Source organism: Perca flavescens, chromosome 6 (assembly GCF_004354835.1).
Source record: "Perca flavescens isolate YP-PL-M2 chromosome 6, PFLA_1.0, whole genome shotgun sequence".
In the NCBI taxonomy this organism is placed as follows: Eukaryota; Metazoa; Chordata; class Actinopteri; order Perciformes; family Percidae; genus Perca; species Perca flavescens.
This window is the reverse complement of record NC_041336.1, coordinates 26,472,181-26,498,425: the sequence shown is the minus strand read 5'-3', so window position 1 is coordinate 26,498,425 and position 26,245 is coordinate 26,472,181. Positions and strand designations below refer to the sequence as shown.

The following is a 26,245-nucleotide window of genomic DNA, read 5'->3' as shown; positions in this document are numbered from 1 at the left end:
CATGAAATTTTCAATAACAATGTTGCCAAAGCATCAGACAAAACACAATAAACAGTTTTATGTACATTAACACAACATTAGTATGGGTTTCAATAATTTTATAAATCTATTTGTATGGCAAACTACTACTCTGCTCTGCCGGTGTCTGTCTCCAATAGCGGCTGGTTTGTCCATGATAATGTGAGTGACAGCGACCTTGACAACAGTCTATTTCTGTGAGAGTACAACTGCTACAGTTTGCATGCTCTGCCGCATCGCAGATTGCAAAGCATACCTGCCTACAGGAGCCATTTAGCTCAGACTTGCAGAGTATAGCACTTTTTTCGATATACTATACTATGACCTTTTTCGACATACTATATTTTGACTTTTTTATCACTTTTTTATATACTATACTATGACTTTTGTATTAGTTTTTCAAAATACTTTACTTTGACTTTTTATTAGTTTTCGAAGGAGTATATGACTTTTTTTATTACTTTTGATACTATACTATGATTTTTTATACATTTTTCACTGTAGCCTACTATACTATGACTTTTTTCAACATACTATACTATGACTTTTTTCGACATACTATACTATAACTTTTTTATCACTTTTTTCGACATACTATACTATGACTATTTTCGACATACTATACTATTGTTAGGCCTGCTACTGCCAGGTAGCTTTCTGTCTCTCCTCTCCCCCTCCCCTCTGTCTGTTAATTGCAGGAGTGAAGCCTGGTGTGCTGGAGTCAGTCAGGTGCAGCTCATTCACCATAATCACCTCAGTTTTAATTATCCCGGTCAAATTGCCACTCATCGTCAGATCATAGACCTTTTTCACGGCAGACATGTTGACATGTCATAGTAGGAAAAGCACAGATGTATTCAAAACCATTAATGATGGCTGCATTCCACTTAGGAGAGGCCCTGGTATTGTGCATGCTGACTCACTGAAACAGCTTACTGGGACACTTGATGGAACTGAGCCATCGTTAAGGTTATCAATTTCAGCTGTGCTTTTCCAAGTCAAAAATATCTGCTGTGAAAAAAGTCCATAGTCAAGATGACAACATTGGTCTCGCGGCTGATTCAACCTCTTGGATATTGCTCTTGGTGGTTTTTTTGCCTGTCCTGACTTGTTTTTCTCTTGTGCTACAGTTTTTTGGAACCTGACTCCAGCCGCCACTCGCTCCTGCCATCCACCATTCTGCCCGCTACTACTGGACCTCACTACCGACTGAACGCTCACACCTGGATACACGGACACTCCTGATTGGAACCCTTGGACCTGTACCCATCTGAAAACCTGGACTTGCTTCCCCTTTCTGAAACATGGACAATTAAGTACTGCAATAAATTTGTTTAACTGTTACTCAGACTCTGTCTCTGTCTGCATTTTGGGTTCACACCAGTGTCACTCGTAACAACTATGACCTTTTTCGACATACTATGCTTTGACTTTTATATCTCTTATTTTATATACTATGAACTTTTTATTAGTTTTTTGACATACTATACTTTGACTATCTAGTTTTTCGACATAGCATATGACCTTTTTTATGACTTTTGATACTATACTATGATTAATTTTTCACTGTAGCCTGCTATACAATGACTTTTTATAACTTTTCGATATACTATACTGACTTTATCACTTTCTTCGACATACTATGACTTAACACTTTTTTCAACATACTATATATACAATGACTTATCACTTTTTTTCAACATAATATACTATGACTCTTTTATCACTTCTTTCGACATACTATACTATGACATCACTTTTTTCAACATCCTATATGACTTTTTTGACATACAGTGACGTTTTTATCACTTTCTTCAACATACTATATTACTTTTTTTTTATCACTTTTTTCGACATAATATACTGACTTTTTTTATCACATTTTCAACATACTATACTATGACTCATTACCACCTTTTTTCGACATACTATTACTCTTTACCACTGTTTTCGACATATTATAGTATGACTTGTTTCAACATACTATACATCACATTTTTATCACTTTTTTCGACACATACTATGACATTTTATCACTTTCTCATCCTATACTATGACATTTTTATCACTTTCTTGGCATACTATACGAGGACTTTTTATCACTTGTTTCAACATACTATACTATCACATTTCTATCACTTTTTTCGATATACTATACTCTGACTTTTTATCACTTTCTTCGACATACTATACTATGACTTAACACTTTTTTCAACATACTATATATACTATGATGTTTTTGATCACTTTTTTCAACATAGTATAGTATAACTTTTTTTGTCATACAATGACTTTTTATCACTTTTTTCGACATACTATACTATTACTTTTTATCACTTTTTTCGACATACTATACTATGACATTTTATCACTTTTTCATCATCCTATACTATGACATTTTTATCACTTTCTTGGCATACAGTACGATGACTTTTTATCACTTGTGTCAACATACTATACTATCACATTTTTATCACTTTCGACATACTATACTATGACTCATTATCACTTTTTTCGACATACTATACTATGACTTTTTTCGATATACTATACTCTGACTTTTTATCACTTTCTTCGACATACTATACTATAACTTAACACTTTTTTCAACATACTATATATACTGTGACGTTTTTGATCACTTTATTCAACATAGTATAGTATAACTTTTTTGACATACAATGACTTTTTATCACTTTTTTCGACATACTATACTATGACTTTTTATCACTTTTTTTGACGTACCATACTATGACATTTTGATAATTTTTTTCAACATACCATACTATGACTCATTACCACTTTTTTTGACATACTATACGAGGACATTTTTATCACTTTCTTGGCATACTATACGATGACTTTTTATCACTTGTTTCAACATACTATACTATCACTATCACTTTTTTTCAACATACTATATATACTATGATTTTTTTATAACTTTTCGATATACTATACTGACTTTATCACTTTCTTCGACATACTATGACTTAACACTTTTTTCAACATACTATATATACAATGACTTTTAATCACTTTTTTCAACATAATATACTATGACTCTTTTATCACTTCTTTCGACATACTATACTATGACTTTTATCACTTTTTTGAACATACTATATATACTATGACGTTTTTGATCACTTTTTTCAACATAGTATAGTATAACTTTTTTTGACATACAATGACTTTTTATCACTTTTTTTCAACATACTATACTATAACATTTTATCACTTTCTTGGCATACTATACGATGACTTTTTATCACTTGTTTCAACATACTATACTATCACATTATCACTTTTTTTCGACCTACTATACTATGACTCTTTATCACTTTTTTGACATAGTATACTATGACATTTTATCACTTTTTTAGACGTACCATACTATGACATTTTTATCATTTCTTTCAACATAATATAGTATGACATTTTTATCACTTTTTTTGACATACTATACTATGACTCATTACCACTTTTTTCGACATACTATACTATGACTTAACACTTTTATCAACATACTATATATACTATGACGTTTTTGATCACTTTTTTCAACATAGTATAGTATAACTTTTTTTGACATACAATGACTTTTTATCACTTTTTTCGATTATGACTCTTTTTTTTTTTTTTTGTATCACTTTTTTCAACATACTATATATACTATGACATTTTTATCACTTTTTTCAACATAGTATACTATGACTTTTTTCGACATACTATGCTATGACATTTTTATCACTTTTTTTTTAACATACCACACTTTGTGGGAGAGGCAGGTGCTCAGATGTAGAGTAGGTATAACCTACACCACAAGGTTGGTTCTTCAATTCAAATGTTGATTTTTAAAAATATGCTAGGACTTTTCTATTTCCCCTAAATTACCACACTGCTTTTTTTTTTAATGACACACTGCTTTTTTTTTATGACTTTTTTTGACATACTATAGAAAGACTTTTTCAACATAATATACTTGAGTCTTATCACTTCTTTCGACATACTATACTATGACTTTTTACCACTGTTTTCGACATACTATAGTATGACTTTTTCACTTTTTTCGACATACTATACTATGACTCATTACCACTTTTTTTCTTTTTTTTTTTGTATCATTTTTTCACTATACTATGACTTAACACTTTTTTTTTTCAACATACTATATATACTATGACGTTTTTGATCACTTTTTTCAACATAGTATAGTATAACTTTTTTTGACATACAATGACTTTTTATCACTTTTTTCGACTATGACTCTTTCTTTCTTTTTTTTGTATCACTTTTTTTAACATACTATATATACTATAGAATATAGAATACTATGAATCTTATCACTTGTTTCGACATACTATACTATGACTTTTTACCACTGTTTTCGACATACTATAGTATGACCTTTTTCGACATGCTATACTATGACTCTTTACCACTGTTTTCAACATACTATAGTATGAATTGTTTCAACATACTATACTATCACATTTTTTTTACCTACTATACTATGACTTTTTTTTTTCGACATATTATCTATGACTTTTTTTCACTTTTTTCAACATATTATATAACATAGTATACTATGACTTTTTTTTTTTTTTTTTTGTACATACTATACTATGACATTTTTCATTTTTCAACATAGTTTTTTTTTTGACATACTATATTTTAACATACCACACTTTGTGTGGGAGGCAGGGGCTCAGATGTAGAGTAGGTATAACCTACACCACAAGGTTGGTTCTTCAATTTGTTGAACGAGAGTATGTGAAAATCCAAAAAACAATTACAAATTATATTCCTGCTTTTTGAAATATTTTTGCTTTTTGAAATGTATTTGTATTAATCCAAAAGACAGCTAAAACTATACTTCTGCTTTTGAAAATATATCAGCTCAAGAACAGTGGAGACTGTGCTTCTGCTTTTGACATGAGTTAACCCAAAAACAGCTAAAATATATTTGTTAAAATATATCTTTTGAGACTATAATACTGCCTTTGATTTTGGTTTATGAGTGCTAATGTGCCTTTAGAAATACAATCGTGCTAAGTCTTTGTGTTACTGATATTACTATAAACATGCTTAGAGAAATTTTAGTGTGAGTTGCGGTGTGAAGCTGCCCATTTGACCCTGCAGTCGGAAAGAGGAAGTGTCTGCAAGAGGCTTCAGATGCATAAGTTGCTTTGTGTAACTGTCTGTCTGAACCTGCACAGCTGGAAAGAGGAAGTGCTGTTGGGGCCCTGTGTACAGGGAAGGCTCTGGGTGCACATAAGAGGTGAAAAGGTTACTGCTCTGACCTTTTGATCAATGCAGTCGAACTGAGCCGTTAGATTCTATGTTAGATAGCAAAATGCATATGTATAAAGGAAATATCGTCATATGAGATGGTTTTTACGTATATCCAACCTGATGCGTGCTTTAAGACTGTATTACCATGTAAGGTGAAACAAATGCGATAAAACACACCTTGCTGTGATGGGGGGTTGAACCCCATGAAATGTACATATAAAATTGGGTTCTTTGCTGAAAAGCACCCCGGGCTCTCTCTCTCGCTCTCGCTCTCTCCCTTGGGCTCGTTTTCGTGTCTTAGAGCATTTTTTGAGTGATTGAACACTGTTCATTTTTCCATTTATTTTGTTTGCTTGTTAACTTTTTGCTTTTTAAAAAAAAAAAATAATAAAACCACCTGTGTTCGTCTTGAGCAAGGTGACCCAAAAACCCTTGTGAGTCTTTTTTCGCTTTTTTAGAAGACTTTCTTTCCTTTTTTCTTTTTTTCACTTCTTTTTTGCCACTTGCCTGCGTGAGCGGGGAACCCCCCAAAGGAGAAGTGGTGGCCTCCTCTTTAACCGTGCGGTTTGCAGCAACCCCGGGGACCGACCTGACCAGCAGACCTTTGATTCTCCCGCTGAGCGAAAACCTCTGTGACCACCGCAGAGGCAGCTGTCCGAGTGTGAGTAATCAATTGTAATTGTTTGGTTATAAAGATCTTCTGTGTGCTGTGTATTTCACATACAGGAGACATCTAGGTTGTCAATCAAAAGCCTCTTGTCTCGTCATCGGGTTTCCACTGTGAAGAGAACCCGCCAGTGCGGGGTGTGTGTGTCTCTTTAAAAATAATCTAAAAACCATAGGGAAGTATCTCAATTAATTCATCTGAACCTATTAATAGTTATAATACAATATTTATTATATTTGAACCTCTAATATTTTAATACCTACAGTATTAAATATAGGGAAGTATCCGAAACAACTCCTCTAATATAGACTTAACCATCCGCCCCGCTGACAGTATCTGTAATGGCTGTACGGCAAAAGCGGGCTTAGAGGGCGAGGGTTATCGGGGGGAAGAAGGGGGGTTGGCTTTAAAAGAAAAAGCGATACTATGCCTCGATAACTGTCACATCGTTCCACAAATTCAAATGTTGATTTTTAAAAATATGCTAGGACTTTTCTATTTCCCCCCCTAAAATTCCACACTGCTTTTTTTTTATGACTTTTTTCGACATACTATAGAAAGACTTTTTCAACATAATATACTATGAGTCTTATCACTTGTTTTGACATACTATACTATGACTTTTTACCACTGTTTTTGACATACTATAGTATGACCTTTTTCAACATACTATACTATGAATCTTTACCACTGTTTTCGACATACAATAGTATGACTTGTTTCAACATACTATACTATCACATTTTTATCACATTTTTTTTACCTACTATACTATGACTTTTTATCACTTTTTTCAACATACTATACTATGACTCTTTACCACTGTTTTCGACATACTATAGTATGACTTGTTTCAACTTGCTTAAGTTATGCTATTACAATTCTAGACTGCCGGGGAGGCTGTTCCTCCCTAAGACATACTGAGCTGCTCTCTCATCTCTACTTGTTACTTTTGTTTGCATCCTGTCCCAGAAATGCTTGTTACTAATCTAGCTCTGGGGAATTTACTCCCCGGAGTCCTTATGTTTCTTCTTCGCAGAGCTATGCTCTGCGATTCTCTGCATTTCCCGGCCGCATCCTGCTGCGTCCTGCTGCATCCGCAGCATCCACCCGTGCTCTGCAGCGCCTCGTCTCATCCCGCAACGCCCTGCTGTGATGTTCCTATGCACAGAGTAGTCAGGATCCGGTATAGGAGACTGCACTACTCAGTATGACACGATGTGCCCTGCTATGACATGAACTTCCACGATAACCTTCGAAGTCACTGTGACTTCTAATGTGACTGTTATCACCACTGTTCATCACGCCCCCAACCGGCCCGTCAGACACCGCCTACCAAGAGTCTGGGTCTGCCGAGGTTTCTTCCTAAAAGGGAGTTTTTTCTTGCCACTGTCGCAATAGCCACTGCTAATGCTTGCTCTTGAGGGAATTACTGTAATTGTTGGGGTTTTGGAATTTATAGAGTGTGGTCTAGACCTACTCTATCTGTAAAGTGTCTCGAGATAACTTTTGTTATGATTTGATACTATAAATAAAATTGAATTGAATTGAATTGAATTGAATTGAATTGAATTGAATTGAATTGAACATACTATACTATGACTTTTTATCACTTTTTTCAACATATTATATATACTATGACATTTTTATCACTTTTTTCAACATAGTGTACTATGACTTTTTTCGACATACTATACTATGACATTTTTATCACTTTTTTTGACATACTATATTTTAACATACCACACTTTGTGGGGGAGGCAGTGGCTCAGATGTAGAGTAGGTATAACCTACACCACAAGCTTGGTTCTTCAATTCAAATGTTGATTTTTAAAAATATGCTAGGACTTTTCTATTTCCCCCCCTAAAATTCCACACTGCTTTTTTTTTATGACTTTTTTCGACATACTATAGAAAGACTTTTTCAACATAATATACTATGAGTCTTATCACTTGTTTCGACATACTATACTATGACTTTTTACCACTGTTTTTGACATACTATAGTATGACCTTTTTCGACATACTATACTATGAATCTTTACCACTGTTTTCGACATACTATAGTATGACTTGTTTCAACATACTATACTATGACTTTTTATCACTTTTTTCGACATATTATACTCTGACTCTTTTTTGTATCACTTTGACTTTTTTATCACTTTCTTCAACATACTATATTACTTTTTTATCACTTTTTGTCGACATAATATACTGACTTTTTTTATCACATTTTCAACATACTATACTATAACTCATTACCACTTTTTTTCGACATACTATACTATTACTCTTTACCACTGTTTTCGACATATTATAGTATAACTTGTTTCAACATATTATACATCACATTTTTATCACTTTTTTTGACATACTATACTATGACTTTTTATCACTTTTTCATCATACTATACTATCACATTTTTATGACTTTTTTTGACATAATATACTCTGACTTTTTAACACTTTCTTCGATATACAATACTATGACTTAACACTTTTTTCAACATACTATATATATATATATATATATATATATATATATACTATATACTATGACGTTTTTGATCACTTTTTTCAACATAGTATAGTATAACTTTTTTTTTACATACAATGACTTTTTATCACTTTTTTCGACATATTATACTATGACTTTTTATCACTTTTTTCGACATACTATACTATGACTTTTTATCACTTTTTCATCATACTATACTATCACATTTTTATCACTTTTTTCAACATACTATACTATGAGTCATTACCACTTTTTTCGACATAATATACTATGACTTTTTTTGATATACTATACTCTGACTTTTTAACACTTTCTTCGATATACAATACTATGACTTAACACTTTTTTCAACATACTATATATATATATATATATATATATATACTATATACTATGACGTTTTTGATCACTTTTTTCAACATAGTATAGTATAACTTTTTTTTTACATACAATGACTTTTTATCACTTTTTTCGACATACTATACTATGACTTTTTATCACTTTTTTCGACATACTATACTATGACATTTTATCACTTTTTTTGACGTACCATACTATGACATTTTGATAATTTTTTTCAACATACTATACTATGACTCATTACCACTTTTTTCGACATACTATGACATTTTTATCACTTTCTTGGCATACTATACGATGACTTTTTATCACTTGTTTCAACATACTATACTATCACATTATCACTTTTTTTCGACATACTATACTATGACTCTTTATCACTTTTTTGACATACTATACTATGACATTTTATCACTTTTTTTGACGTACCATACTATGACATTTTTATCATTTCTTTCAACATAATATAGTATGACATTTTTATCACTTTTTTCGACATACTATACTATGACTCATTACCACTTTTTTCGAGATACTATACTATGACTTAACACTTTTTTCAACATACTATATATACTATAACTTTTTTTGACATACAATGACTTTTTATCACTTTTTTCGACATACTATATATACTATGACATTTTTATCACTTTTTTCAACATAGTATACTATGACTTTTTTCGACATACCATACTATGACATTTTTATAATTTCTTTCAACATAATATAGTATGACATTTTTATCACTTTTTTCGACATACTATACTATGACTCATTACCACTTTTTTCGAGATACTATACTATGACTTAACACTTTTTTCAACATACTATATATACTATAACTTTTTTTGACATACAATGACTTTTTATCACTTTTTTCGACATACTATATATACTATGACATTTTTATCACATTTTTTGACATACTATATATTAACATACCACACTTTGTGGGAGAGGCAGTGGCTCAGATGTAGAGTAGGTATAACCTACACCACAAGGTTGGTTCTTCAATTCCTTGTTTTGCAGGAACCTTCAAATGTTGATTTTTAAAAATATGCTAGGACTTTTCTATTCCCCCCCCCTAAAATTCCACACTGCTTTTTTTCGACATACTATAGAAAGACTTTTTCAACATAATATACTATGAGTCTTATCACTTGTTTCGACATACTATACTATGACTTTTTACCATTGTTTTTGACATACTATAGTATGACTTTTTTCGACATACTATACTATGACTCTTTACCACTGTTTTCGACATACTATAGTATGACTTGTTTCAACATACTATACTATCACATTTTTATCACTTTTTTTTACCTACTATACTATGACTTTTTATCACTTTTTTCAACATCCTATATTATGACTTTTTTCGACATACTATACTATGACATTTTATCACTTTTTTTGACGTACCATACTATGACATTTTGATAATTTTTTTCAACATACTATACTATGACTCATTACCACTTTTTTCGACATACTATGACATTTTTATCACTTTCTTGGCATACTATACGATGACTTTTTATCACTTGTTTCAACATACTATACTATCACATTATCACTTTTTTTCGACATACTATACTATGACTCTTTATCACTTTTTCGACATACTATACTATGACTCATTACCACTTTTTTCGACATACTATACTATGACTTAACACTTTTTTCAACATACTATATATACTATGACGTTTTTGATCACTGTTTTCAACATAGTATAGTATAACATTTTTGACATACAATGACTTTTTATCACTTTTTTCGACATACTATACTATGACTCTTTTTTTCTTTTTTTGTATCACTTTTTTCAACATACTATATATACTATGACATTTTTATCACTTTTTTCAACATAGTATACTATGACTTTTTTCGACATACTATACTATGACATTTTTATCACATTTTTTGACATACTATATATTAACATACCACACTTTGTGGGGGAGGCAGTGGCTCAGATGTAGAGTAGGTATAACCTACACCACAAGGTTGGTTCTTCAATTCCTTGTTTTGCAGGAACCTTCAAATGTTGATTTTTAAAAATATGCTAGGACTTTTCTATTCCCCCCCCCTAAAATTCCACACTGCTTTTTTTCGACATACTATAGAAAGACTTTTTCAACATAATATACTATGAGTCTTATCACTTGTTTCGACATACTATACTATGACTTTTTACCATTGTTTTTGACATACTATAGTATGACTTTTTTCGACATACTATACTATGACTCTTTACCACTGTTTTCGACATACTATAGTATGACTTGTTTCAACATACTATACTATCACATTTTTATCACTTTTTTTTTACCTACTATACTATGACTTTTTATCACTTTTTTCAACATCCTATATTATGACTTTTTTTGACATACTATACTATGACTCTTTACCACTGTTTTCGACATACTATAGTATGACTTGTTTCAACATACTATACAATCACATTTTTATCACTTTTTTTTTACCTACTATACTATGACTTTTTATCACTTCTTTCAACATCCTATATTATGACTTTTTTCGACATACTATAGAAAGACTTTTTCAACATAATATACTATGACTCTTTTATCACTTGTTTCGACATACTATACTATGACTTTTTTATCACTTTTTTCGACATCCTATATTATGACCTTTTTCGACATACTATACTATGACTTTTTTATCACTTTCTTCAACATACTATAATACTTTTTTATCACTTTTTTCGACATAATATACTGTGACTTTTTTATCACTTTTTCAACATACTATACTATGACTCATTACCACTTTTTTCGACATACTATGACATTTTTATCACTTTCTTGGCATACTATACAATGACTTTTTATCACTTTTTCAACATACTATACTATGACTCATTACCCCTTTTTTTCGACATACTATACTATGACTTTTTATCACTTTTTCATCATCCTATACTATGACAATTTATCACTTTTTTTGACGTACCATACTATGACATTTTTATCACTTTTTTTCGACATACTATACTATGACATTTTTATCACTTTCTTAGCATACTATACGATGACTTTTTATCACTTGTTTCAACATACTATACTATCATATTATCACTTTTTTTCAACATACTATACTATGACTCTTTATCACTTTTTTTGACGTACCATACTATGACATTTTTATCAGTTTTTTCAACATAATATAGTATGACTCATTACCACTTTTTTGACATACTATACGATGACTTTTTAACATTTTTTTCGACACACTACTGTGACTTTTTATCACTTGTTTCGACATACTATACTTTGACTTTTTCATCGCTTGTTTCGACATACTATACTTTGACTTTTTTATCACTTGTTTTGACATACTATACTTTGACTTTTTTTATCACTTGTTTCGACATACTATACTATGACTTTTATCACTTTTTCGACATACAATACTGTCACTTTTTTTATCACTTTTGTTCGACATACTATACAATGACCTTTTATCACTTTTTTCAACACACTATACTGTGACTTTTTTGTAATCACTTTTTTCGACATACTATACTTTGAATTTTTATCACTTTTTTCAACATACTATAGTATGACTTTTTATCACTTGTTTCAACATACTATACTATCACATTTTTATCACTTTTTTTCGACATAATATACTGTGACTTTTTTATCACTTTTTTCGACATACTATGTATGACTTGTTTCAACATACTATACTATGACATTTTTATCACTTTTTTCAACATACTATACTATAAAATTTGTATCACTTTTTTTTGACATACTATACTATGACTTTTTATCACTTTTTTTGACATACTATACTATGACATTTTATCACTTTTTTCATCATCCTATACTATGAAATATTTATCACTTTTTTCTACATACTATATTTTAACATACCACACTTTGTGGGGGAGGCAGTGGCTCAGATGTAGAGTAGGTATAACCTACACCACAAGGTTGGTGCTTCAATTCCTTGTTTTGCAGGAACCTTCACTTTTTTATTTCCCCCACCAAAATTCTACATTTTTTTTGACATATCATGCTTTATGCTGGAGGCTGTGGCTCAGAGGTATAGTGGGTTGTCACTCAGCCATAAATTTGGTGGTTCAATCCCTGGCTTCACCAACCTCCAGATACTTCTTTTGAAAACTACGCTATGACTTTTTATTTCTTTTTTCAACATGCTATACTATGGCATTTTTATCACCTTTTTTTCGACATACTCTACTATGACTTTTTTGATACACTATACTATGACTTTTTTCAACATACTATAAAATGACTTTTTATCACTTTTTTCGACATACTATACTATGACTTTTTTGTGACTTATTTGACATACTATACTGTGACTTTATAAATACTTTTTTTCGACATACTATACTATGACTTTTTTATCACCGTTTTCAACATACTATAGAATGACCTTTTTGACATACTGTATATTATGACTTTTTTTATCAGTTTTTTCAACATACCACACTTTGCTGGAGGCTGTGGCTCTGAGGTATAGTGTGTCAGCCCTCAACTATACAATGGCTTGATCACAACCTCCAGACACTTTTTTTGAAAACTATGCTATGACTTTTTGATGACGTTTTGACAAACAATACAATTACTTTTTATGACTTTTTCAACATACTAAACTGACTTTTTTTGACTTTTTCAACATACTAAACTGACTTTCTTATTACTTTTCAACCTGTACTATGTCTTTTTATTAGTTATTCACTGTACCTACTATACTATGACTTTATTTTATGAACTATACTACGAGGTTGAGGCAGTTGCTCAGAGGTAGCATAGGTTTGCCAGCAGCATGTTTGCATTTGAACAAAGTGCTGTGTGTCCACAATGTGTGCAGACTGTAGTTACAGTTTTGCCTGAGGCCTCTTGGAGGAGCAAGACTTAGGTTTTAGTTTGTGATCTCCTTGCAGGGGAAACGGCCTCTAATATGTTCTGTATGCGCTTCAAATTTACTTTGCAAACAAAAGTGTATTGGGAGTGGCACCTGAAATTGCTTCCAGCCTGAAAATAAACAACAACTTTGCTATTAAAATGTGAAAAGGTGAGTGGGTGGTTTTATTATTACTATATTACTATGTTATACCACTTATACTACACTTTTGTACAACCAAGATTTAAACAACTTGTTGTTCAGTATTGTCTTTTTATTGGCAAAAATCAATAAAATGTGTTAAACAGAAAGAAAAAGAAATGTGAAAAGGTGAAGTGAAAAACATGCAGGTGTTACTTGCATCGATTCTGAATAAAACCAACGGATGCAGCTAATGGCCAAGTGTGGCTTTGCTCAAAATGCAATTCTGTCAGCTATTCCATCAATCAATAGATAATCTCTCTCAAGGGTTAAAGATAACACAAGGGTTAATTACTTTTTTCGACATAGTACTATGCTGTTTTTTTTTTTACTTTTTTTGACATACTATACCGTGACTTTTTTTTAACTTTTTTCGACATACTATACTATAACTTTTTTCGACATATAATACTATTGTTTTATTATTACTTTATTAGTCATAGTATAGTATGTCAAAAAAAGTCATAGTATAATAACTTTTTTTGACATACTATACTATGACTTTTTCCGAAGGTGTGAATCTTCACCGATCTCCCGATTCGATTACGATTATTGTATCATCGATTCGATATCTCGATGCGTCAACATTTTTTTTCTATTAAAGCCATATAGGATATTTGACTTGATAAGCTTGCATTGTCAAATGCAATGCCCAAGCTGCAATAAGTAACTTTAGACTGGAATGATGAGGTGTTTGGGTTTGTTTCTTTAAGATAGCTACCACAAAGTTTTACCTATTTTGGATAAGTCATATACCACCCTACTTTAAACCTGCAAATCTATTGTGCTGTATTGGAATAACTGACCCCAGACAACTCTTTAACAAAAAAGGTATTGTTTATGTAGGGGTTAATGCCCAATGAGGTGTATTAATGGACTACGGTGAGGCGTAAACCGTCCGACGTGCAGGCCTCAACACCAACAGCTGTTTTCACAAAGACGAGGCTCTGGCACACCTTAGATAGTCCTGCTTCTAGCTCAAAAACCCTAATTCCTATCGCTTAACGTTTAATACTGTGAGATATATGACACCCTGCTGATTATCCTGTGCAAGAATGGTGTGTGTTGTGTCAGAAATGTGAGGACAATTGCTGTCCAAAAGGGCCTGTTTCTGTTCTCCCGGTATTTCTTGTATGAGGCCACTGCTTCACTTGGAAGCTCAATGTGCCTTAAATAATATCACTCTGAGTGTTTACATTCTATCCAGAACACACTAAAGTAAAAATGTCAGAAGGGCTCTTTTTCAAAGTCTCAAAGAAGGTTGAATATTTTAAAAAGTTTTACTATACTATACTATGACTTTTTATGACTTATTTCAGTTATCAGCACTTTTACGTTTCTCCACTGTGTTTCATTCATAAAATAGTGATGCCGTGGCGGCAGGAAAGACGAGGATGATAGCAGCTAGCAGCTGACCTGATGACAGCAAGGGTCACAGGTTAAGAGGTCCCGGAGGTTTGGCCTACTAAGTAGCCTGCCTACAATTTTAAGCGAGAACAAAAATATATAGTTTTTATACAGACTTTTGTATACATTATATATTCTAGTGTATTATCATAATTTGTTTAAGATGTGCAAATAATTTTTTTTACCTCAACCTCAAACCAGATAAAGACTTCACAGGCACCCCCTGTGATCTTTGCCGCCCCCCTGAGGGGTGCCCAGACCCCAGGTTGGGAACCACTGTTCTATACTATGAATATTTTATTACTTTTTTCGATGTTATACTATGACTTTTTTGGCCTTTTCTTGACATGCTATACTATGACTTTCCATGACTTTTTTCGACATGCTATGCCGTGACTTTTTTATTACTTTTTCGACATACTATACTATGACTTTTTATCACTTTTTCATCATCCTATACTATGACATTTTATCACTTTTTTTGACATACCATACTATGACATTTTTATCATTTTTTTCGACATAATATAGTATGACATTTTTATCACTTTTTTCGACATTCTATACTATGACATTTTTATCACTTTTTTAACATACTATACTATAATGTTTTTATTACTTTTTTTTGACATACTTTACAATGCCTTTCTCTTTGTTTTTCAACATACTATACAGTACTTTGACTTTGTATGTGGTCTATGTGGTTCATGTGATGGAGACCCTAAACCACGAGATTGGTGGTTCTATTCCTGGCTTCGCTAAAACCTCGACATACTATGACTTTTTTTTTTAACATACTATACTACGACATTTCATTACTTTTTTTGACATACTATACTATGACTTTTTAGACTTTTTCGTCATACTATACTTTGACTTTTTTGAAATACTATACTGTGACTTTTTATGACTTTTTTGACACCAGGAGTGTCTTTTTTGACTTTTTTGTTTTTCAACATACTATACTTTGACTTTTTATGTAGTTTGTGTGTTGGAGGCAGTGGATCAGAGGTAGAGTAGGTATACCCTAAACCACAAGATGGGTGGTTCTATTCCTGGCTTCACTAGGATCTACTTTTTTTCGATGTTTTATATATTATATATGTTATCACAAGCTTTACATTTATTTTTTCAAAATTCATGGTCAATAAACCTCATTTATATGAGTTTATAGCTAATTTTTGAGTTAAAAAGCAGAAATTATTAAATATTTTGACAATTTTGTGAAAATCCGAAGAAGACTTTTGTCTGAGTTTAGTCAGGAAATGGTTTTTAAACCATTTAAACCATATATACTTTTTTGTCCTTTTTCTGACATGCTATACTATGACTTTTTTTTACTTTTTTGAAATACTATACTATGACTTTTTCGACATACTATACTATTACTTTTTATGACATATTTTTTTTGACATACTATTCCATTACTTTTTATTACTTTTTATGGCATATACTATACAATTACTTTTGGATTGTATTGTTCTAAAGTAAAGTTCCTATCTTTATTTAAATTTGAAACTACACTATGAAATTTTTTGACATTTTTTGACATTATTTTTTGTGACTTTTTATGGCATACTATACAATTACTTTTGTATAGTATTGTTATGTACCTTTCTTTCTACACTGCTTTAAGTTCTAAATTTTATTTAAATGTGAATGACTTAACTTTTGGAAGAAAGGTTTAAGAATTTAATAAATAAGATTTTTTTGACATGCTATACTATGACTTTTTCTTTTACACAGTTTATTATGACTTTTTGGACATACTATACTATGACGTTTTATGACTTTTTCCAACATACTTTATTTTGACATAAAATACAATGACTTTTTTCTATGACTATTATGGTATGGACCAACCATGTCAGACGCTCTGCTGCAGATGTGAAAGCCACCTAGGTTGTTTCGAATCATCACTGACAATGACTTCTCACCAGCCCTTGAATGTTGTAATATTGCACCATCTATTGGACAAACTAAGGCTTACTCTTTCAGTGGAAAGAGTAAGCCTTATATATTATATATATTTAGGAAATTATTATATATATGTAAAGTTTGAATATATTGAATGAAAGTCTGAATATATTGAATGAAAGTCTGAATATTTTGAATGAACCTTGAATATATTGAATGAATGTCTGAATATATTGAATGAAGTCTGAATATTTTGAATGAACCTTGAATATATTGAATGACAGTCTTAAAATATTGAATGAAAGTCTGAATATATTGAATGAACCTTGAATATATTGAATGAAAGTCTGAATATAGTCTGAATATATTGAATGAACCTTGAATATATTGAATGAAAGTGAATATATTGAATGAAAGTCTGATTATATTGAATGAAAGTCTGATTATATTGAATGAAAGTCTGAATATATTGAATGGAAGGTGTGTTGACCTTAGCCTGATGAAAGGGACCTGCCTGACCAGAGAGGTTCCTTACATTCAGTCTTCCACGATGAAAAAGTGAATAAACTTCTTCATTGGGAGAACGGTACTGGATACGGTTAACGTTACCAGTTTTTTTGGCCCATACGTGCATTCGCCAGTGTGTTAATAATCTCTTAATTTCTCATAATTGCTGACACTAGATTTCTTGCTGATTCGCTCCTAGTGTCACACTTTGGTAAGGATGAATCACAACGAAAACACAAGATGGTGGCCGACAATGACGTCAGATTTCATTTCAACATTCAAAATATTTAGACTTTCATTCAATATATTCTGACGTTCATTCAATATATTCTGACTTTGATTCAATATATTCAGACTTTCATTCAATATATTCAAGGTCCATTCAATATATTCAGACTTTCATTCAATATATTCAGACTTTCATTCAATATATTTAGACATCCAATCAATATATTCACATTCATTCAATATATTCAGACTTTCATTCAATATATATACGTACTGTATATATATATATATATATATATATATATATATATATATATATATATATATATATATATTCATACACCTTAATATGTGCGTATGGCCCAGGATAAGACCTATTGTTTTTTCCTGGACACACCTATGTTATGACAACAAATGCTCATGCAGTATGGGTTGTATATAACACTGTATAGATCTGTTACAACAGTGTTACATTCTTTAGTTAGCAAATGTTCACATTTTTATTTATTTTATTTTGATTAGGACAAAGCACATTAATCAACATTTCTGTAAATGTGCCAGTCGGCTAATTTTCAACTGTAGTCCTAGTAGCAACTGTAATGAAGAAGTAATGAAGAATGTTAAGGACAAACACAGTTTATGTTTTTATATCAATGTATTAATGTTTTATTCTAATTACAATAAACAGAATATATCAGTCCCTTATTTGTACAAAAATACCTGAAAAGGTTACAATTAAGATTTATAAGCCATTCAACTATTTACAGATTGAAGCAAAGCACATTTTGAATACAGGACATAAAAAAAAGAAGAGATAAGTTACTGTTTTTGCATTCCCTGAAATACATAATAGTTTATATATTTTATATATTGATATATTTTTACTCTACTCATTTGTACAGCCACGGTTTCTTGCATTGTGACAGTATTATGATGCATGAGTCCAGATGATAAGTGATCAATCCATCTTGGCAGGATTGGGGCCAAATTACTTTTATATCCAAAAATAAACAGAAAATACAAGCATTCAAGATACAAGAGTGATGTTTTTAAGTTTAATTTCATCGAGAACTTATTGAAATTGCAAGCTTTGTATGAGTGGGACAGTCCCCTCTCTTTGTCTGTCATTTGGTCGGGTTTTTGCAGAGAAAGAGAAGTCATCAGTCTGTAGTTACCTGGCTACCAAAACGGAGATTGGCCTCCCAAGTCAGTTATTTCATTTACATGTTTGAGTGTCTATTTGTAATATGATTAAATTAATCAGATTAAATTATAACTATTCTAATTTACTAGAATTGAGAAGAGATGTTTCTTGAATTGGTCACCTGTTTTTGTCAAATGACATTGTTAGAGATAGACAGGTAGTCAGGCTAGCATTTTTTTTGTTTAGAAACAGCTTAAACAATAGAATCAACAACACTGTTAACTGTACTCTTATGGACCTACTCCACTTTGCCGCAATATTTTCAAGTAATACAACTAGCAGATTGGTGGTGCCCATGACTGAAATAAAGTCTGTTGTAACTCCCAGCTTAATAAAATAAAACTAAAATATTTATGAATCAATCATCCTCATCTTGTACATAAAAGTCAGAGAGCTGATGGACCAGTAGTTTTAATATGTTCCAAGTCAACCCTGAGCAACCCAGTTACATTCATTTCTGTGTTATCCAAAATCCCCTGAATTTCACTAATTAAATTTACTTTCTGCCTTTTATATTTAGACTAAGTGAATATGTCTCTATGCAAATACTCACTCCACCTTAAAGGCTACATGTCCCTCACATGTTGACATCTGCTACCATTAATGTCAGTCATAAAAAGTTTATATACAGACAGACAGTATATATGAGGGAGGGATAAGTGCAGAGTGGGAAGACAAAATCAAATGTCTGGGGACTTAGATTAGAATTTAGAAACAGCAAGTATCAGCATTTCAGTGACATCTCAAAATCTTAAGATGACAGAATCTTTACACAATAAATGATAAAACCGTCCTACTAAATTAGGTCTCTTCATTCAGCTGAAAGGAGGTCAATGCTGGAACCCATCTAACAATGTTGCTCTGTAAGGTGTCAGTTCCATGGAATTCTCACATAACTGTTCATTGCAGTTTGTCAAACTGTGACAATCCCATGCCGTGTCTGTATGTATGTTAGGGGGACTGCTGTTATGCATTTCTTCAATTATATCTAATCTAAGCATTTAAAGATTTTCAATGAGGTTTAACTTGAATGTAAAGGGCGTTTTTGTTCTACATCTACATTTCTACAATTCTTTCTTCAAGGTGAGTTGTTTTGAATTATGAGAACATTGAGTGCTTACTTCACCCAGTTTCCCAAAACATTTGTGGCTTCATTACTTTAATTCATATCTATTTTTCCTAGTTTAGGTCACCATAAAAGAGTGCAATGAGAACCCGCTTTTATAGATCTGGGAGAAATGAGAAGAGTAATTAAAGGTGTACAAAACAACATAGTGAGTAATGCTTTGGGAAACTTGGGTATGGTTTTTGTTTTCAATTTCACAACACTCCACCTGTCATCTATTGGAATCACAATGTTAACCCTAGTGTGCTTTAAAACATCACTTCATAACAAGTATTGATGATGACAAAAAATATTTTTGAATAAAACAAAATTGAACATTAGATGCTATGCCATTACAATAATAATAATTATAATAATAAATCACACTGGTCAATCATTTCATTGTAATGACAATAGAAAACAGTAAAGAACAGCGCTGAGAAAAAGAAATCTAAAATGTTCAAGTAATCAGTCACATCCAGATAAATAAATACATTTTGCTGCAGCAATACTTTAAAAAGAAATTGAGTCATTGCATCTTAGATAAATAATGGTGACCATGCACAGAGAGTCAATATGAAGCAGCTATTCTGCATCTCAGATGTTCAATATACCTTAAGATAAACTGCAAAGTACATAATCATGGCTGTTGATTACAGGTCAGTACAAATAGATATCTAATTGTCTGCTGGCTGTTGACCCAACCAGAGCACTCACCAAAGCTGCGACTGAATAAAACGTTTAAATGTTTAGCTTTTAGGAAATTTCATGTTTAGTCAAGGAATAACAAAAAATTAGAAAACATGTTGTAGTGTGACATTTCAAAAAAGGGTGATTCTGAACTGAATTGAATACTGGGCAGTGCTGCAATTGCATTGTATGGGACAAATGTAAGTGTATCCAGTGCCCTCAAACTAACACAGTAAGAGTTTTATGTCCTCTGTTTTCGGTCTAATGCTCTCATTATCGTCAGCAATTCAGTAAATTAAAATAAGGATGTGGGTTAAAATAATCAAAGTGGGCCCTGTAGTACTTACGCATCCTAAAATTTCCAGTTTTATGTTGCTGCCACACTGCTGACAGTGTATTTTCACAGCAGGCTAAAGAAAGTGCAATGAGACCGGGTGAGACAGGCGAGGAAAAGGCAGAGATAGAGAGGTATCATTTCAATACTCTTCTCTCTTTACATATTTTTTCCAACACTCACTCTAGCAACAGCTAACTTTTCGTAGACAGTCTGCCTAAATTCATAGAGAGGCGGCGTGCACTAGGCAGGAGCTGTATGTGATACTATTAGTCCACAAGTACTTTCAGGCAGAAAAAAGGCTGCATTATATGGAATGTAATGCACAGAGTCTACTATTGGTGTGGAGTCAGAGCACATTAAACCGTGCTCTGAGTCACATTTACGTCTGACAGCATCTCAACCCAACAGGTACAGTAGAGGCAATTTGTGGAACAATATGTAAAACCGTTTTAAAAAAAGAGGTTCCAGAACCAGTACAGATGTTTCTCACAGGATCCACTGTATCTTTGGGCTGATCTAATTTTGTTTGACAAAAATGGTAACTTTTGTTCCCTTTGATTTGCTGAAATGCTAGAGGTCATCCTTCCTGTGCGGAGGTGAATTGAACAAAAGATTGATACTCTCCATTGTCCCACTTTATCTTTTGCAAGAGGTGTCCTCATGCCTTTGCCTGCAGTGAACTACATACTTACTACTTACTATATCCCCCCTCTGAATAGTTACCTGGTTTCACTTTTCACCTTTACAATCACTAAAACGGTCTACCTGGTTACAAACTTCCTCTAGCTTTATTACTTGTTATTTCTCGCTGAATGACACCATGGTTTGATTAACGCTTATTCATTTTTGTGGAAGTTAAATGGGACGTACTTTATTGATAAGGAGCATGTAATAGAAATAAGCCAAATGACCTTATTGTAGCATGTGCGAATAACGAAAAGTTGCCAATATCCAGAATGCAAAAGGTGATCTTCAAAACTATATATTATTAAAGAGACTATTGATAACAATACATAACTGCAATAAATGCATCATTAAGCAAGAAACCCTATGTGGTGAGAGATGAGCAAATACATTTCTGTGAGGGTGGACAATGCAGATTTTGTATTGTCCGCAATTAAAAAAATACTTTGTTTCAAAAGATTTTCTCCTCCAGGCTAGATTGACTCAACACACTTCCGATGTTTCCAAACCTCAAAAGGATTCAAAAGCAACAGTCTTTCTGGCACCTCCAAATCTAGTCTATGTTGGATTTCCTTACACGCCTATGACACTAGAGGGCGGTGGCACCATCTCACAGTTAAGACAGCGTAGAAGTCATGCACCGTCAAAGGCCACTCCCAGTTTGATGAGTGCAAAACTAAGAGACAATCAACTCTCCATCTACAGTATATTGTTTGAGGACGTGTGATGAAGTTTAAATGAGACTACAGTTTGTTCTCAGAGAGTCGAGTGGTCCACACGCGAAAGCTTGAACTGTCCTGCTGATTGTCCAGTGGAAGCGGAAACGCAGTCTCTACACTTGAGCTGCGTGATAAAACTTTAAGTTACTGTGTCCAAGCTTATTGATGACTACCGGTAGCAAGATTGTGGAAGATTTTGCAACAGCATTGACTCAAACGGCAGTGTTCATTTCCTTTCTCTTCTTGACTGAGGAACCTGTATTGCAAGTTGTGCATCCAACTCCTCAAAAACATCCATGCAAAAGGATTCCAACAAGTCAGCAGTCTCCGGCGGACTCACGGCAATATAAAATGACAACGGAACATCAGTCAATTCACCAGCTTCTTGCAAAGATAAAAAACAAAAAAAGAACCAACCAACAGAAGGATTCTTGTTGTTTTGTTTGTTTTAGGCAGAGTCAAGTCAAATGATAGGAGTCATGGGGTCAGATGATCCGAATATGTCATAAGGCCACGACGGTACACGGGTGTCTGAGTTTACAAGGCAGCACTCCTCTGTTGAGCTGGTAGAACTCCACCAGCTGAATCAGGTCGGTGAATTTGGTGGCGCCGTCATCAAGGCTGAAGAAGACTTGGCCGTCCTCTTCACACTGCCAGCAGCAAAGGAGGGACACAGCACATGGCAAGAGAAAAGAAAAGACAAGAACATCTGAGTCTTTTTACTCCTAAATGGACCATAACAATGATTTTACACATTTGGGCGTGTTAGCAACAAATCACATACATAACCCATTACTCCTCGCCATTTTGCAAACCATAAATAATTTATATAGACTGATTTCCTACATTGTAGGAAGATCAGTGAGATCAGACTGAGGAACCGTTTTTTATTAAACTAAGGCCAAAATCACATTATCCTTTTAAGGGTTAAAAGGTTTGCCTTTTGGGACTGACATAGCTGTCGGCAATAAAGTAAAGATATTGCAACAATATGATCTGTAAGAGTGTGCAGCAGCCTTTTGGCATACTTTAATTAATACAACTGTCAAGGTTAAGGCTGCTTTTCTTAAAGAGACATGTCACAAGACACATATTATTACTTTTAACATTCACCGACCGCTACTTAATAAAAGAAAAAATGAATTAAAAGTATGTAAAATTACATACCGGTAGTATCTGGAAATGTTTGATTTTCTGGTGATGGCACAATGTGAGCACAAACGCCTTGGGGTTACTCTGACTGACTCTCAGCAGAAACAACCTGTACAACAAAAAAAAGGAGGACGCTGTGAGACAAATGACCTAATTTTATGGATGCATTAAGGTAAAAAAATACAAAAAATAATTGAACTCTTTTGTTCTTTTGTATTCATATTCGGCAAATAGGAAAAGTGTATGTGCAAAATGTGTTTAAGCTCCAGCTCCCTTACCCATCGACTTGTCCCTGCTGATGGATAATGCGATGGGATTCTTCTCTGGTTATCCTGCCGTGGAACCACAACTGAGCTATGTGGATGACTGCAGAGAGAATCACATTTTAAGATACATTTTAGTGTTTAGTGTTCATGATATTTAAACTGAAAAAAAATAAATAAAAAAATGTTAAAAGAAGTTAACAGTCAATAATATTACCTGAGCTTAGTGAGGAGTGGTGTAATGGACTGTGGGAGCCTAATATGTTCATTCGTTGACTCCTCTTCTGAGAGAGATGCCACATTCAGACAAAACAACAGGGATTAGTTCAGGATCTGGTGGATTAGTCCACTCTATTTACATATTTCAGTGTAACAGTGAAGAAAATTCCAAGTTAAACGTCCAGATTACTTTCCTAACCGACTAGTGGGCTGGGTTAAAGATCCATTTGATTAAATCTGACACTTTTCACAGCTGCCCCACAGCCATATCAACTTCATGAATAGACAGACAACTTTTGTCAGATCAAAATAACTGAAAAATCAACACTTAACAAGCAGACGAAAATTAGCTCTATATAACTATATATAAATATGTCATTTGTAAAGATCTTTTGATGTCTGCTTCAAGCATTACTGAGAGAGAAAACTGAGGTTGTGTCTCACCCTCCACGCATGTCCCTCCTCCATGGCAGCACTCTGAGCTTCTACAGGGTTGTCAATCACCCTGCCTATCCTCCCTGAGAAATCCATGGCCACAAGGGAGTTCTCCGATACGCTCCGCTAGGGGGAGACAGATATTCAAGATAGTCAAAATATGGATACAATGGCAGCAACACAAGTACCAGGGTGCAGCTTTGTACCAATGTAAACGAAGGCAGTGCAATAAAAAGTGGTGTGGCACAAGTTAGGTTTTTAGTGATTGTCTCCCTTCTCCTAAACGTGTCAGACTACTTATGTTGCTGTTCCTGGTGCATACAATCAATCACACAATCAATGCTTTGCTTATGTCAATGACTCATTCAAGGCAATGTTGTTAAGCTGAAACTGGCGATTCACTGGTGTAGGTTTTAAGGTTCTTTAACAGAATTTTAAATAAAACAGCCAACTTACCACAGGTGCTGAGAAATGTGACAGTAGGGTTTTTCTTTGTTGAGGAATCTTATAATTCTGGTACAACACAATCCCATACTGTAAAGAAAAAGGAACATACTGGTAAAGCTACACTATCAACATTCATTTCTTTTTCTTTTTTTTCTTCCAAAGATTATGTTTTGGCTTTTTCACTTCATTAGATAGTGACAGTGGACAGACAGGAACGCCTACATGGGGCGCACACTATACTGGGTGAGCTATAGGTCGCCCCAACATTCTTCATTCTCAATGAGTGTGTTGTGTAAACTAAGCCATAGAGCATATACTTTTGTCATGGTGTTACCTTAAAAAGCCGGAAGGCAGTCATCCAACAGGTCCTGCCCTGTTCATCCTCCGCACAAAGCATCCTCAGCTCCTTCAACTCCCCTCGGCATTTATTGGGCTGCGAATTAACCGTTATCAGAATCAGAACAGAGATAATCCTCCTCATCACCTCCTTATCACCATCATCACTGATCAACTTAGCTGACCTGACAAAGTAATGAGAAAAAAGGTTTGCTCATCTGCAACATTTATAATATATCAAAATTAGAAATATATAAATGAAAATAGGTAAAGTTTAACAAATATTGTATTTACATAACAATCTATATATACAGCTAGGTAAAGATAACTTCAGATAAAAGAAGAAAAGTGTGGACATTGCAGTTAAAAAATATACATACAAATGAGTAACAACTGTGTAAACATTGCAACTTTTTATAGGTATTGAGAGGTATCTGATCTGTATGTATGTGCAATGTACAGAGATCAGCACAGTGCAGGTAGTCAGTGCAGGATATATTTATATATATATATATATATATATATATATATTTATTTGATTTATAATATATTAATATATCACAGTATTTCATTAGAAATCAGCCTCATCTCACTTCTGTCATCTGAG

General features: G+C 33.0%; 1 protein-coding gene and 1 long non-coding RNA gene across 5 annotated transcripts in view; one reads left to right on the top strand and one right to left on the bottom strand.

The window, feature by feature from the left end:
• Positions 1–948: 948 nt before the first annotated feature.
• LOC114556506 (uncharacterized) lies at positions 949–1,362 on the top strand. The gene is made up of 2 exons (XR_003692695.1): positions 949–987; positions 1,149–1,362. It is a non-coding gene; the product is annotated as an uncharacterized LOC114556506 (long non-coding RNA).
• Positions 1,363–19,073: 17,711 nt separating this feature from the next.
• Positions 19,074–26,245, bottom strand: part of grb10b (growth factor receptor-bound protein 10b) — a 70,265-nt gene continuing 63,093 nt past the window's right edge. For 3 of the 4 annotated variants that reach the window (XM_028580160.1, XM_028580159.1, XM_028580163.1), the window contains 7 exons: positions 25,637–25,735; positions 25,312–25,389; positions 24,865–24,981; positions 24,419–24,485; positions 24,217–24,304; positions 23,954–24,047; positions 19,074–23,436 (listed from right to left, as the gene is read on the bottom strand). In XM_028580160.1, the coding sequence (XP_028435961.1) occupies positions 23,290–23,436; positions 23,954–24,047; positions 24,217–24,304; positions 24,419–24,485; positions 24,865–24,981; positions 25,312–25,389; positions 25,637–25,735 (690 nt within the window). In that variant the 3' untranslated portion in view covers positions 19,074–23,289. The remainder of the gene's footprint in view (positions 23,437–23,953; positions 24,048–24,216; positions 24,305–24,418; positions 24,486–24,864; positions 24,982–25,311; positions 25,390–25,636; positions 25,736–26,245) is intronic. The other variant, XM_028580161.1, reaches the window with a different exon arrangement.